General features: G+C 40.4%; 1 protein-coding gene across 3 annotated transcripts in view; it reads right to left on the bottom strand.

Annotated features, from left to right (window-relative positions):
- The window catches only part of SERPINI1 (serpin family I member 1), a 48383-nt gene that overhangs the window by 22526 nt on the left and 13175 nt on the right, over nucleotides 1-12682 (bottom strand). For all 3 annotated transcript variants that reach the window (XR_013922520.1, XM_080349768.1, XM_080349769.1), the window contains exon 2: nucleotides 1715-1982. Coding sequence is in view for 2 of the 3 variants with exons in the window: in XM_080349768.1 (XP_080205894.1) it covers nucleotides 1715-1964 (250 nt within the window). In the remaining variant the exon portion in view is untranslated. The remainder of the gene's footprint in view (nucleotides 1-1714; nucleotides 1983-12682) is intronic.

The following is a 12682-nucleotide window of genomic DNA, read 5'->3' as shown; positions in this document are numbered from 1 at the left end:
GGCTCGGGTCAAGTCAACTCCATAACTTCTTCAATTATAGCTAGGGGATAATTTATCAACGTTTCAGAGCCAAACTGCAGAACTGAATATGTGCTGTAGTCTCCACAGAGCATTATCCAGCGTCGAATGCATTTTGAACAATGTATTCACAAACTCTTCCCAAAGATCCTTTTGCTGAAGACTTAAAGTCTAGTACATTATATAAGAAATATCGTACATGTTTCAAACTGATCACTTGGACATTAGAATTCATTGAAATTGCACCTTCAAAGTAATTTTTGGCATTTCCTTGTCCATTCCATGTGCAGTCACACGCCAGCTGCTTGCACCCCATAGTGCAGCATTGATCCACACACAACTCAGCTCATCCCCTACCACAGGTGGGACTGGCTGGTAATATCATTCTCCACAAAAATCAATCAATCCTGTTTCTAAAAGGCTGATGGAAACATGTGCTGAAACAGTCAAGATGCTTATATTTCCTAAATTAGCTTGTATATCTGTATGTGACATTATGCAATGCAGACAGACCATTTCGGATATAGAATCAGGGTAAAGAACCTACAGATTCTACCTCCAAGAAGTAAAGAAGTTGTATCAAAGCAGGAGACTTTTGCAGTTAAATTACTACAATTCTCATATTTTCTTAGGAGGAATATCGCTAAACTACTACTTTCCTTTTCAGGTTTCATTATAACCTCTGAAAAGGATGCTTCTAAAAATCTTCTTGTAACTCTGGGGCAAAGGCATGTTAATTTTGCAGAAAGAATCCAAGATCAACAGTTAACTGCAATTGTTGAAGATTAAGGTGTCCAAGCCAGAACCAGGACCCCAGGTTCCAGTATAGGTTGGGAAATTACATATTAGAGAGCAGTGTAGGGGAAAGGGACCTGGGGGTCCTAGTGGACAACAGGATGACCATGAGCCAGCACTGGGCCCTTGTGGCCAGGAAGGCCAATGGTACCTGGGGTGTATTAGAAAGGGGGTGGTTAGTAGATCAAGAGAGGTTCTCCTTCCCCTCTACTCCACCCTGGTGAGACCACACCTGGAATATTGTGTCCAGTTCTGGGCCCCTCAGTTTCAGCAGGACAGGGAACTGCTGGAGAGGGTCCAGCGTAGGGCAACTAAGATGATTAAGGGAGTGGAGCATCTCCCTTATGAGGAAAGGCTGAGGGAGCTGGGTCTCTTTAGTTTGGAGAAGAGGAGACTGAGGGGTGACCTTATTAATGTTTATAAATATATAAAGGGTGAGTGCCACGAGGATGAAGCCAGGCTCTTCTCGGTGGCAAACAATGATAGGACAAGGGGTAATGGGATCAAGCTGGAACACAAGAGGTTCCACTTAAATTTGAGAAAAAACTTCTCAGTGAGGGTGACAGACACTGGAACAGGCTGCCCAGGGTGTTGTGGAGTCTCCTTCTCTGGAGACATTCAAAACCCACCTGGACATGTTCCTGTGTGACCTCACCTAGGCGTTCCTGCTCCAGCAGGGGGATTGGACTGGATGATCTTTTGAGGTCCCTTCCAATCCCAAACATACTGTGATACTGTGATACATGGGCATCTCCCAGCTTACGCAGAATCCACCACCACTTCAGCCACCTGGTTCATAACCCAGAGACATGCCCAGGCCGCTTTTGCTGTTGTTCAGGCATCACCACCTGTTTCTTTAAGACAAAAAGCTCCATAATACAACACGACTAAAAGGCCTTACCATTTTTTAAGCTGTCAAAACCCATGGAATGTCGAATTTCTTTCAGAGTGGTTCCGTGGGCTCCAAGCTCTACCATTCCCATGGCTAGTGCAATGCTCAGAGGAGAGAAGAGAATATTCTCATCTTCTCTTGTAGCTCGCAGCTGGTTGTAAACATTCACAGAAAGCTCAGCAATGGTTTCATCAGGAAGATTTGTCTTGACGGCTTTGCTTGGCAACACAAGCAAAGACAACAGTCCAAGGAAATACATGTCTTGAGATTGTAGGATCTGCAAGATAAATTTTGGAGAAAATAATTTAACCTTATTTAAGTAATAAAAGATTCAACTCAAGAGAGGAAAAATAAGAATGTTAAACTTTTAGTTTCAAATCTGTGTGGGAAAAAAAATAACTATGGATTTCAACACACAATTCAGTTGTTTGGAGGAGAAAGTAACACATACGCTGTTCAAACTGAAGTAATGATCTACTTTCAAAAAAAACCTCACAAAACCGAAACTACTTCATTATGTGACTTTATGCTTTTGAAATCTTTCAGCAACAGATGAACAAAACACAGCTTCTATGGAAAAAGACCTCCAAGACACAGCAACGCCTTTCCTACTTTTACTTTTTAATTTTGCTGTTGTTGTTAAGCAACGCTGACCTGGAATCGGTGTGTATTTCTGTACTTTTTCACCAAGGAGACTTAAAAATCCACCTTTCTTTCATTTGACCTTTCAGCAAGATGCAACTTATTCATCTAAGTCCCCCTAAGCCCCAAAATGATACAACTATTTCAAGCGGTGTAAGAGAGCTTGCCAGCACCGGTGATAAACGAAATGTACCATGATGTTGCTTAGCTGCAAAACACATGGCAAGCGGCCAAAAAATTCTTTGAAAGAAAAATAAATCATGCCTTAGTTACCAAATGAAATCCCTTTTGTTAGTAAACAATGGTGAAAAGATGGGTCGTTATGCTAGCTGAAGGACAACAGCTGCTCAGAGATCTTTAGAGGGTAAAGTTAAGATCCAAATAGGGGAAACAAGACAGTAAACTGAGTGGAAAAAAGGGGTTAGCACTAATGCTTTTGGCTAATCCACCCTCCAAGCTTTGCTAAACCGCTTCAGGAAGCAGCAGTTCTCACTATATCCCTGTTTAGCTCAACATACGACTACCAACACTAAAATTCCAGCTTCTGGAGCAGCATTTGTGTGTCTCCATCCTTCCTCTTGTGCTCTGGACTCCACGCTGCCTCAGCACCTCACCAATCCTGTCAAGTGTCCTGGGGCAGAAATGCCAAACCAACAGAGCCTGCGCTTCAGTTCCTCCTCTTGGCCACTTAAAACGCATCACAAAGCAAAGTTTCCTGAAGCAGTAGCTTTAGTCCCGAAGTGTTTACATGCTGCTGTGTCAGCACGGGACAAATTTATGGGAATGTGCTATTCTATTGCTCAGCTGAAGTCAATTTGCATTCACCCAGCCCAAGCATCTCTGCCTTGTGCTTCCCAGCTCTGCAGCTCCCACGGGTTTGTGTGCACCTGACACCCTTAGTAAGCTCTACACAATGTTAATATTATACATTTCTCTTCAAAGGACTATGTAGCATTATCTAATTAGCTCGCACAACACTGAATGATACACAATTCAAGCATTATTACTCCCATTTTATAGCTGAGAAAATATAAAAGCAACACATACGTGCCTTGGCAGCAAGCAATGTAGTCACTAGTTAGGATTCTTCCTGCCCACAGATTGGCCTTTTGTTTATTTTTGCACTGAAAAAATGGAAGAGATGAACGGGTGCAGCAATCACATGTGCTTCAGGGGAAAAGGGCAACACGGTAGGGAGAGCCTTATTTCTCCCTTCTGATTATTGCTCCCATATATGTAAGAAATACAACCCTTTCAGAGCTTCTAACAAGCCCTCTTCTATGGCAGCATCATCTCTCTGGACTACCTGATCGATCTCTCTTCGAGAGATTCTCAGCATGATATCTTATTCTATTTAAGAACAGAACACAATAAGTTATATGAGCCTAAGTCACCAGCTTCAGATTGTGCTTATTACTTGATGAATACATATTTTAGAACACTTACAACCCTTCCCAGCACTTCACTGCCACCCAAAAGAAAACATTAGCCTGGGCCATGACCATCACTATTTATTTCATAAAGGCTGAGAATCTCTTTATTTTTTCTAATTATTATCACCAAACCACAAAGTCGCCCAATAACTGCTTTTAAAATGGGAAATTTCCCCAGCCTTTTATAGTTGCAGGGGCAGCTATTCCACACTCCCATCACTGATATTTGTTTTATGTGCCAGACAGTCTCAAATAATTGCAGGAGGGAGGGAGTGGGGAAATTGATAGAACTCAGTGAAGGGCTTAAAATGTAGGCTAGACTATTTGGATGCTAGTAAGATATTTGGTATTAGACCATTTAATATATATATATATATATGTACACAAATCAAAACCATCTTTCTTCCTGACCACTCTGCAAAAGCTTCTCATGTGAAACAATCAAGTTATAATATTTTTAATTATTTAGTTTGACAAAAATATACAGTAAGTACATAGATGAGGACAAATAAAGTTAATATTGTAATGCTGTTACAAGACAAAGTACCAAACCTAAACTTAGTTTTTAAATACATGCTTCAATCCCATTGATGGCAAAGCAAGGGGTTAAGCTGTGCGGAATTAAAGTTCCCAGTAGGAATGAAAGACAAACTTCAGATCTCCCTCCTCCACAACCCTTTTAGCCTAGAGAGGTTTTCTAATAAGAGTTTCACAGTGAAGTTGGCCATATACATGTCCAGGGAAGAAGAAAGGAGTCAAGGAGGTGAGCATGGGCACCCCGGTACACACATAGGATACGCCCAGCTCTTGTGCTGGCAGCAACTCTGAAGATACTGGTGAAAACACAGCTCTCTGACAAGGTCCAGATAAGAGTACAAGGCAAGGGAAGATGTTTCAAAGCAAACCGAAGATCTGTAGGAGATGGTAAGTGGGGAGAAGACTATAAAACAGAACAGATGAAGCCTTGCCAGCCAACACGAAAATGGTCTAACGTGAGACATCTGAGGTAAATTCTTCAGTTCACTTCTGGTACAAGCATATACTGTTCTGCTGACACCTGGGAATCCAGTTCTTAATTATCATTCTAGTCATGACAGTTGCTGCTTCTGATTCTGCTTTACTTTAGGCAATATTACGTTTGGTTTTATGCTTCCTCATGCAGCAGGTCTTGATCCAGCAAACAGCCGAGTGCTCCTTGCGGTGCAGCATCTTCTCCGCATCTCTCAGCCAGAGTCAAGGGCACTCTCTTTTGTTTCTCCAGCAATACAGGGAGCATATTTTAAAATTGACTGTACCCTATTCAAATGTACTTTAAGTGAAGGAAATGAAGCTGAATAGAATGTCCAGGAAGTCAACAATTCTTGAGTATAATAAAACTTAAGTCGGTCTTTTTAGACTATTCCTCAGAGTGATGAGCAGTACAGTCTGCCATAGCTGTTCTGCACCTGCACAATCCAGTTAAATAATACTGCATCACCTGAAAAGGAGTCAAAGTCCACATTGAACAGTGTTTGAAACTGATGGTTCTTGATTTTTTTTTAAATGTTACTGTGTGTATTTTGCATTTATTAGCTACCTATATGAAAGAAAAAAGCTGTTAAAATTACCTTCACTCCTCAACCAAACAGTTGTTAAGATCAAATATATTAATTTCTTATTTGAGGGCCAAGGTCAGATAGAATCTAAGCTCTACTTTATCTTAATCGAGGCATGAACACCACTCTCTCCTTCCAGGCAATCAAATAATCAGTGCAAACAGACAAATACTCTCCTTACAACAGCCTCTTCTTAACAAACAGTTGTGTATCGCAAATCATCGCTTCCTAAAGACATTTCTCAGAGTACTGGTTTTGTTCTTACTTGCAACAGTTCTCAGGAAAAAACCAGCAACAGAATACTAAACAATGCGGTATTGCTTCAAAAAACCTGAGAAACATCTGTAACTTCTAGATGGGACCTTATTGCACAGTTATACCCACACAGGTGTATTTGGCAACTTTTACGACAACTTCACTGTCATTGGCTTCTCAAATGTACATCTACATCTTTACTTGAATACCAGCTCCACTCTGTTTGACATTCCTGTGTGATTCTTCTGGTGTTTCCACTCTGGGTACAGAGACATGCCTGGTTTGTCTGGACACTGTTCTGTACTCATTTTAAGAGTTTCTTGGAGTCAATTTAAAGGAATGGAATTCCTCTGATTTTTTTTTTGTCATTTTCCTCACGCATTACTAGAAGAATTTAAAAAAGACATTCCAGATACATGTTGTGCAGTAGGTACTTGCATTGAGGCCATGACTAGTTCAATTCCCAGGAAACTTCTTCATTCAAAATTACAGAAACCTTCTGTAAAGATTTAATCAGTCCTGAAAGTCCAACCTGTCATGTTCCCACACCAGGTCACAACCAGCCTGGGCTGTGGGCAGCATTTCTATCCACTTGCCCTTGGCCAGCACAGATGCACTCCTGTACACAGGCACAAAACACACCAGCTTTAGTAATGCTTGAAGAAAAACATTCATAGGCTAGAATAGAGGACTGATTAACTATAGATCTTGCCTTTCCCCAAGCATACGGCTGCAATGACTAAGAGGAAGCAGAAAAACATCGCCCCCTCACACCCACAAACTCTGAACTATTCGGTTTGGTACATATGCTTTCAGAAAAATGCAAAAGGGGCAAGCATCCTCTGTAAGCCAAGATATTTTGAGAGACATATCAACAAACTCAAACTGAGTTCACTGACATGAAGTACCATGAATTTTGAAACAGCAAGAACTGGCCTCAATGTAGGAAGGTGCCAAAAATTCAGTTAAGGGTTAAATTCCAGTACCTTGTGCATGCCAGACAGGTTGAAAAAAGGGGTTATAATCTCCTTGTCTTTCACACCTTTACAGACTGTGGGTTTTATAAAGAAATCCATTTATGGCTTTAAAAACCTACCAAATAAAACTGTGATACATCACCTTAGTCCCTCAGCACACAGACTAAACTAAGATTAGTTGCATTAAAGATTACACTTGGCTACAAGCAAGCTAAACACCGAAAGTGTGGGAAGCACCAACAAGAGGAATTGCTGATTCCTTCTGATCAGTGTAGCAAAGAAACACTCCAGGAGAAAAACAAGCATGGTAACAGGACTGATTACATCCTCTCCTGTAAAGAAGAGCATCTGCAGGAACAGACAGAAGTCTGGCAGAACAATTTTATAAAGCGAGAGATGAATTTACTGAGGGCTCTAGGTAGGAGCTGGGTGCCTCCTCCTTCCCCTCAAAAACACTCACAGATGTATCACGGTTTTGACAGATAATTACAAAAGGATGGACAAGTTTGGTGAAATTCAGTTGCTAGTGCTTTTCCAGTTAGTAAACATGACAATCGCCACAGGCACCTTTACTCTAGAAGATTTCTTGTTGACAATCTTATCAACTAACACAATATCAAAGAGGGAGGGACTACATAACTAGTAATAATAATTTAGAAAATCAATCCAAACAGCCACCGGTGAAGAGCAGAGATGCACTGAGCAGTTTGCAAGCCCATTAGCTGTTCCCAGGACCAGGCACGGTTGTCATGGCTACCCCAGGGATGTGCAGAGGAGGGACCAGCATAAGGCTGAGCTCAAACTCCCAGGCTGAGCTCTGGGCTGCCTTAGGCTTGCCTCGGGCGCTGCCCTGCAACAACAGGCAAACAGGGCTGCTACCACACATCTCCAGGTTCTCAAAAATCCACTCGATGCTTTTGTACTGCAGAACAATTTCAGAATAGTCTTTTTCAGTCCTTTCTGCTTTGTCCAGTAATCCAACCTTTCAGATCTTTAAGTAAAGACTGGGCAAAAACCTCCTTCAGCAATGCTAGCCAGAGATGCAAAGTACTCTCACACCTGGAACACTGTGGTTTTAACCGTAGAAAAATCCCACAGATATAATGCAGCACTTCCATCAATTGCTGACTTTGTTCATCATCCTTTTCCTGCACGCCCTTCAGCTGCTCTCTCCCTCCAGCACATGGACTGACAGACAGTGTGATGTGAAACAAGGTAGAACCTGAGCTGGCTTAACCTGAAAAATAATTTCTTTTACATAACAAGTGCAAACAGGCAAAAAATCTACATCCTACCAAGTGGTGTAAGGGTTTGCTTAGACAATCCACTGGGAAACGCTTACACCTAGAACCGAGACACAGGAGAGTCTGCCTGAAGGTGATGGGAGGTAAATGAAAGTACCAGGTCTCAGAGCAACAGATATGCTATTCGTGAGGTCTTATTGCTTGTGGTCAGAAGAATATACCCAAAGAAATGGGAAAATAATCAGATGTCCATGAAATGTTAAGTTAGGGCTGTCACGGACAGTGCAAACAGTACATGGAGGTATCTACAAAGCACCTTGGTTACTAGAAGTAGCTTGGTTGTTGGAAGCAGTGACAACCATGTGAAATCTTACACAGCTCTTGGTACCAGGCAGGCACACAAATGCTATGATACCTATTATATTTAGCCAGCAAGTCAACTTCTTCATATTAGGGTACATATTTACATTTTCTGTGTTGCAAAAAATGTTTGTCCTTAGCTGATGTGAGCATACGACCTTGTCAAACAGATTCTACAGACACATCTAGAATCATTAATCCCATTTGAATCTGTTTGTTTCAGAGACGTGCAATGACATCTATATTTCAATCTGCGCAAACATTAGTAATAAAGTTGTGGGATTTTATCATCCTCTGTCAATTATGGAGTTGCTGCCTTCTGGAGCAGGAAACCTTGAGGTCAATTTCATTAAAAAGCAGCACAGTAACAATATATCAAATACTAGGGTATTTAAACCTCTAATATATAGAAACTAAAACAATGGAGAGTCATTCTATAAGGGTTTGGACCATACTAAAACCTTGCTCTCCAACACACAGCAATGCATGCCCCTCTGGATTCTATATTTCTGTTTTATTAATTGACCTCATAACAGCAGCAGCTTCGAGAAAACCTGGAAGGAAAATGGTACACTGCAAACTTTCATATTGACAATTTCTACCATTAAATCTCAAATGTTTTTAAACTTTCATGGAGCTTGGCACTGAGTCACCAACCTGCTGAGGCAATTATGCAAGCCAAAGTTGTCTTAATTGAGCTTCCTCAAGCATAATCCCTCCGCTCCAATTAAAAAATAAAAAGAGATGCTGAGAAGCCATGTCCAAAATACTTAAATTTGAATAGCCTAAAGCAAACATCTAAATTCATGCCTAGACAATTATGAAAAGGTGGTCTTATTTCAAAAAGTATTACTGTAAGGCCTGTAATTGTGAGGCCCCATATACAATTTTTCTATTTGTTTTTTTCTGTCTAGAAATAAAAAAACCTCTTATAAATCCTTTGGCATTGTGACAGTTACAATGTTTCCCACAAAGTAAAAGCTACGAATAAGAAAATACAAATCAAACAAGCTCTGTGAAGGATAAGACTTGAAGTATTAGAGAATTTAGGATTTCTGAAGGTTCAGAATTGAGGGTATGCACAGGTCTCTTCTAAGAAAGTCAAAAAAGCCCACCTGGGGTGAGTCTCAAGAGATTGCAACACTATGTAGGATCTCCTTTCAACAGATCAAAAGGAAGGGTCTACCTGTCAAGCTTCATAAAAGCATCTTAACTAGGCATAGACCGATGACTTTTTTTTTTACATATCTTTATTTTAGTGAGAGTTGTCAGTCCTGTACACCACTCCAAATGAGGTCGCTCTCAGTTGTATTGATCTCATGGTGAGGACGTTGACTTGGTTCCACTATGGTGGGAGGGACAAGGCCCAGACAGTGGAACTGAGGTTGGGCCTTAGAGGCTCTTCAGAAACAATTCCAACAAGTTGCACTTTTGGATCTGTTTTCTTCATTCACAGTGCAACCATCTAAGGAAGATATCCCAAATGACACAGTAGATTATTTTCTCTCTCTCAGATTTCCTTAGGGTTGTTTGGGAAAGGATCCTGTAATAGTCATTTTCTACCAGAAGCAGAGAGATGGCACACTGCAATCAGTGGTTTCAAATACAAGAACAACTTCTTGCCTGTTCTTGCCCACACTTCGAATTCCCTTACCTACAGTCAGTCACATTTCTGTTATTTTACTGTGAATTCAGTTGATGAGCAAGCTCCCAGAAGCGAGCTCCCAACTATAATTTAATTAAAAGGGCCGTAGCGAAGTTACACCATATGCAACTGCCAGATGCAATCATTGCAGTTTAAGTCTAAAGGCGACGTTACTCCCTGTACTGGAGCGTAGTTTTATAAGCGCTGAAAGCTGTCACTTATGTCACAGACATTGCCGTAATGCATTATGATATTACCGTTTCAGCAGAACCAAAAAATATTAATAATACATTTTGTGAAAGCATTTACAGCAAGCGAGTTCGGAACACGATGTTTCAAGTGCCATACACTTTTTTTTGCAACTCCATAAAGTCACTTGAGATATGTTACATTAAACTATATACTTTGCCTGGCATTATATTAATACAATACCTCACAGGCAATTTTGAACATCCAGAAGTTGGAGGACTGAAGGACAACTAATTAGAGAGAAGCAAAAACAGAATAGGAGCCCTTCCCTATTCTGTTCTTCACAGGAATATAGAATATTGCATCTAAAGTACCTTAAAATTGTGTCTCTTTGAAGGAGACTTGCTGAATGCATTTCAAAAACTCATGAAAGCTTTTAAATGTCTTTAACAAAATGCAGTGAAGAATGATGATCCTTAAATCACCCAAAAATAACTAAATAGACAAGGTCTATATTGGCTGTGAGACAGCCTTTCAAAAGTTCAAAGCAGGAGTTAATTTTTCAACACATTGTTCCGCTTCCTTCACAAGGACTTCAGAAGAAAAAAGATCAGGCTAAGGATATGACTATGTCAAGAAGATGAAGTTAATTAAAATGTATCAGGATTTCAGAAAAGGAGTATATCATTTGATAAACTGAATGCAAGTGTGACATACAAACCAGCTTGCTTTCCTAAAAACAATACCGACTTCAGACCTGCCACCAACTTTGAGCTCCATTCATATTTCGGTAATGTTGCTATTGCTCAAAGTGTTACAGTGTTAACACTACTTAGAACTAGTTCCTTACAGCAGAGTCATAAGATATACAGATTGCTTAAAAAAAAATAACTCCAGTATTAAAAGTAGATGTCATCCTCTGATTAATTACAAACAGCAATTCATCGTTACAAGGATTGTTATTTATAATGCACTGTTTTGGTGAGTGTGCTGAGCCCAACCAGAGGCACGGCTGGTACAAAAGCCAAAATAAAAGCAGCTGGTAAAGCTGGTCTTGCACACAAATGTCAGAGACAAAAGGATGAGAAAGGAGAGGCACTCAGAGGGTGTTTACTTTTGAACCAGCGACATGGAGTCAGTGAAAAAGTTAATTTCATCAAAATCAGTAACTCAGATAAAAATATAGCACATCTTCATAAGCTTCACCACTTCAAATATTACTCTAAGATAACATCTGCTACAAAATAAACACCTTTTTTTCTAAAAACTACAGAATAATCTGGATGCCAAATTCAGCTAGTAGCAGGATTTTTCACCCTGTATTTCACACAGTGGAAAACTCCAAAGGGAGGCGATCAGAATTTCTTTTTGATGTGATGCATGCTGATCACCGATATTCCCAAAGCAATGAGAAGCACGGAAAGACCATGTGCAGAAGAAAATCCAACTTCTCCTTCCTCCTGCCCTAAGGCCAATTCCAATTCTTGCCTCTCAGGCTTCAGCATCACTGCCATCTGCTAGTAGTTTTCATATATATTTAAATATTTTCATTTTTCCCTTACCTTCATGATTTCTTCAGCTCCAGAATTCCAATTTTCTATTGCTTCCATTTGATAGTAGCTCTGCAAATATGTTTAAAGGGTAAAACAGAAAGAGGGAAGCACCCAGAGCATCTGCCTGATTACAGACACCAACACAAGCAACTGATCAGCTCACACAGTATCTGGACAGGAGGAAAAACCAGCTAGCATGGCATAAAGGACAGAATTGCCACTAAAATCCTCGCTTTTTTCTCCATATCCTCATTCAATTCCTTCCTCCCTCTCACTTTTTCCTAAGCATTCAGCTTAAGGAAAAAAGAAAACAAAATACAAGGAAACAGTAGTAGCCTCATCCTGTTCAAAGTGGGTGAGCTGGCAGGGTACGAAGACGAGAAGCAAATTCAGCGCCCTGCATGTGTGATTGAAATTGTTCAGAGAGAATACTTGGAACATCAACAGTTTCAAGGGATAAATGTTGGAAACATAAAGAGAAAGGCAGAGCAGAATAAAACAATCCCTGCTGTGCAAGTATCTTATCCACAACAGAAGATGGGCAACAACCAAAGAAATACAGTTTCTTCAGAGGCAAAAAACAAGGCTCATTTTACTTGGGGAAAAAAGTAAAAAAGAAAATATGAATATTTTTGTTCTAATAGCTTTGTTTACCACAGCCTTGGAGAACTGTAGCAGTTGATATATCCCTCTTGGCTCACCACATAGAGAACAGCTCCGTTTAGAGTCCAGTTTTCAAGCTGTGTGTGGAATCTGGCCTCGGAGCGCGGCTCTGCCGTCACTGTTCAAGCCTCATTGCTTTGTGTTTATGGGAACTGCTGCTGTTCCAAGTATCCTCACAATGATGAGCCTTTTAAACAACACATGCGGGGAGCTGAATTTCTCTTAATCTTGCTTATTCTCCCACACAGACAAGTTTGTATCATGTTAGATCTGATTCTAAATGCTAAAGCAATTCACCTGAAGAAGAGCAATCATGAAGTCAACTTCTGTTGTTCACTGGCTCACATCTATACAAGCTCCCTGTGGCTACATAAACACCTTCATGGTATGTTTTACATAGGGTGTTTGGGTTTTGATTGGT

This window comes from Nesoenas mayeri (assembly GCF_963082525.1).
Source record: "Nesoenas mayeri genome assembly, chromosome: 9".
Classification (NCBI taxonomy): Eukaryota; Metazoa; Chordata; class Aves; order Columbiformes; family Columbidae; genus Nesoenas; species Nesoenas mayeri.
Note: the sequence above shows the minus strand (reverse complement) of the source record. Positions and strands in the feature narration are given on the sequence as shown.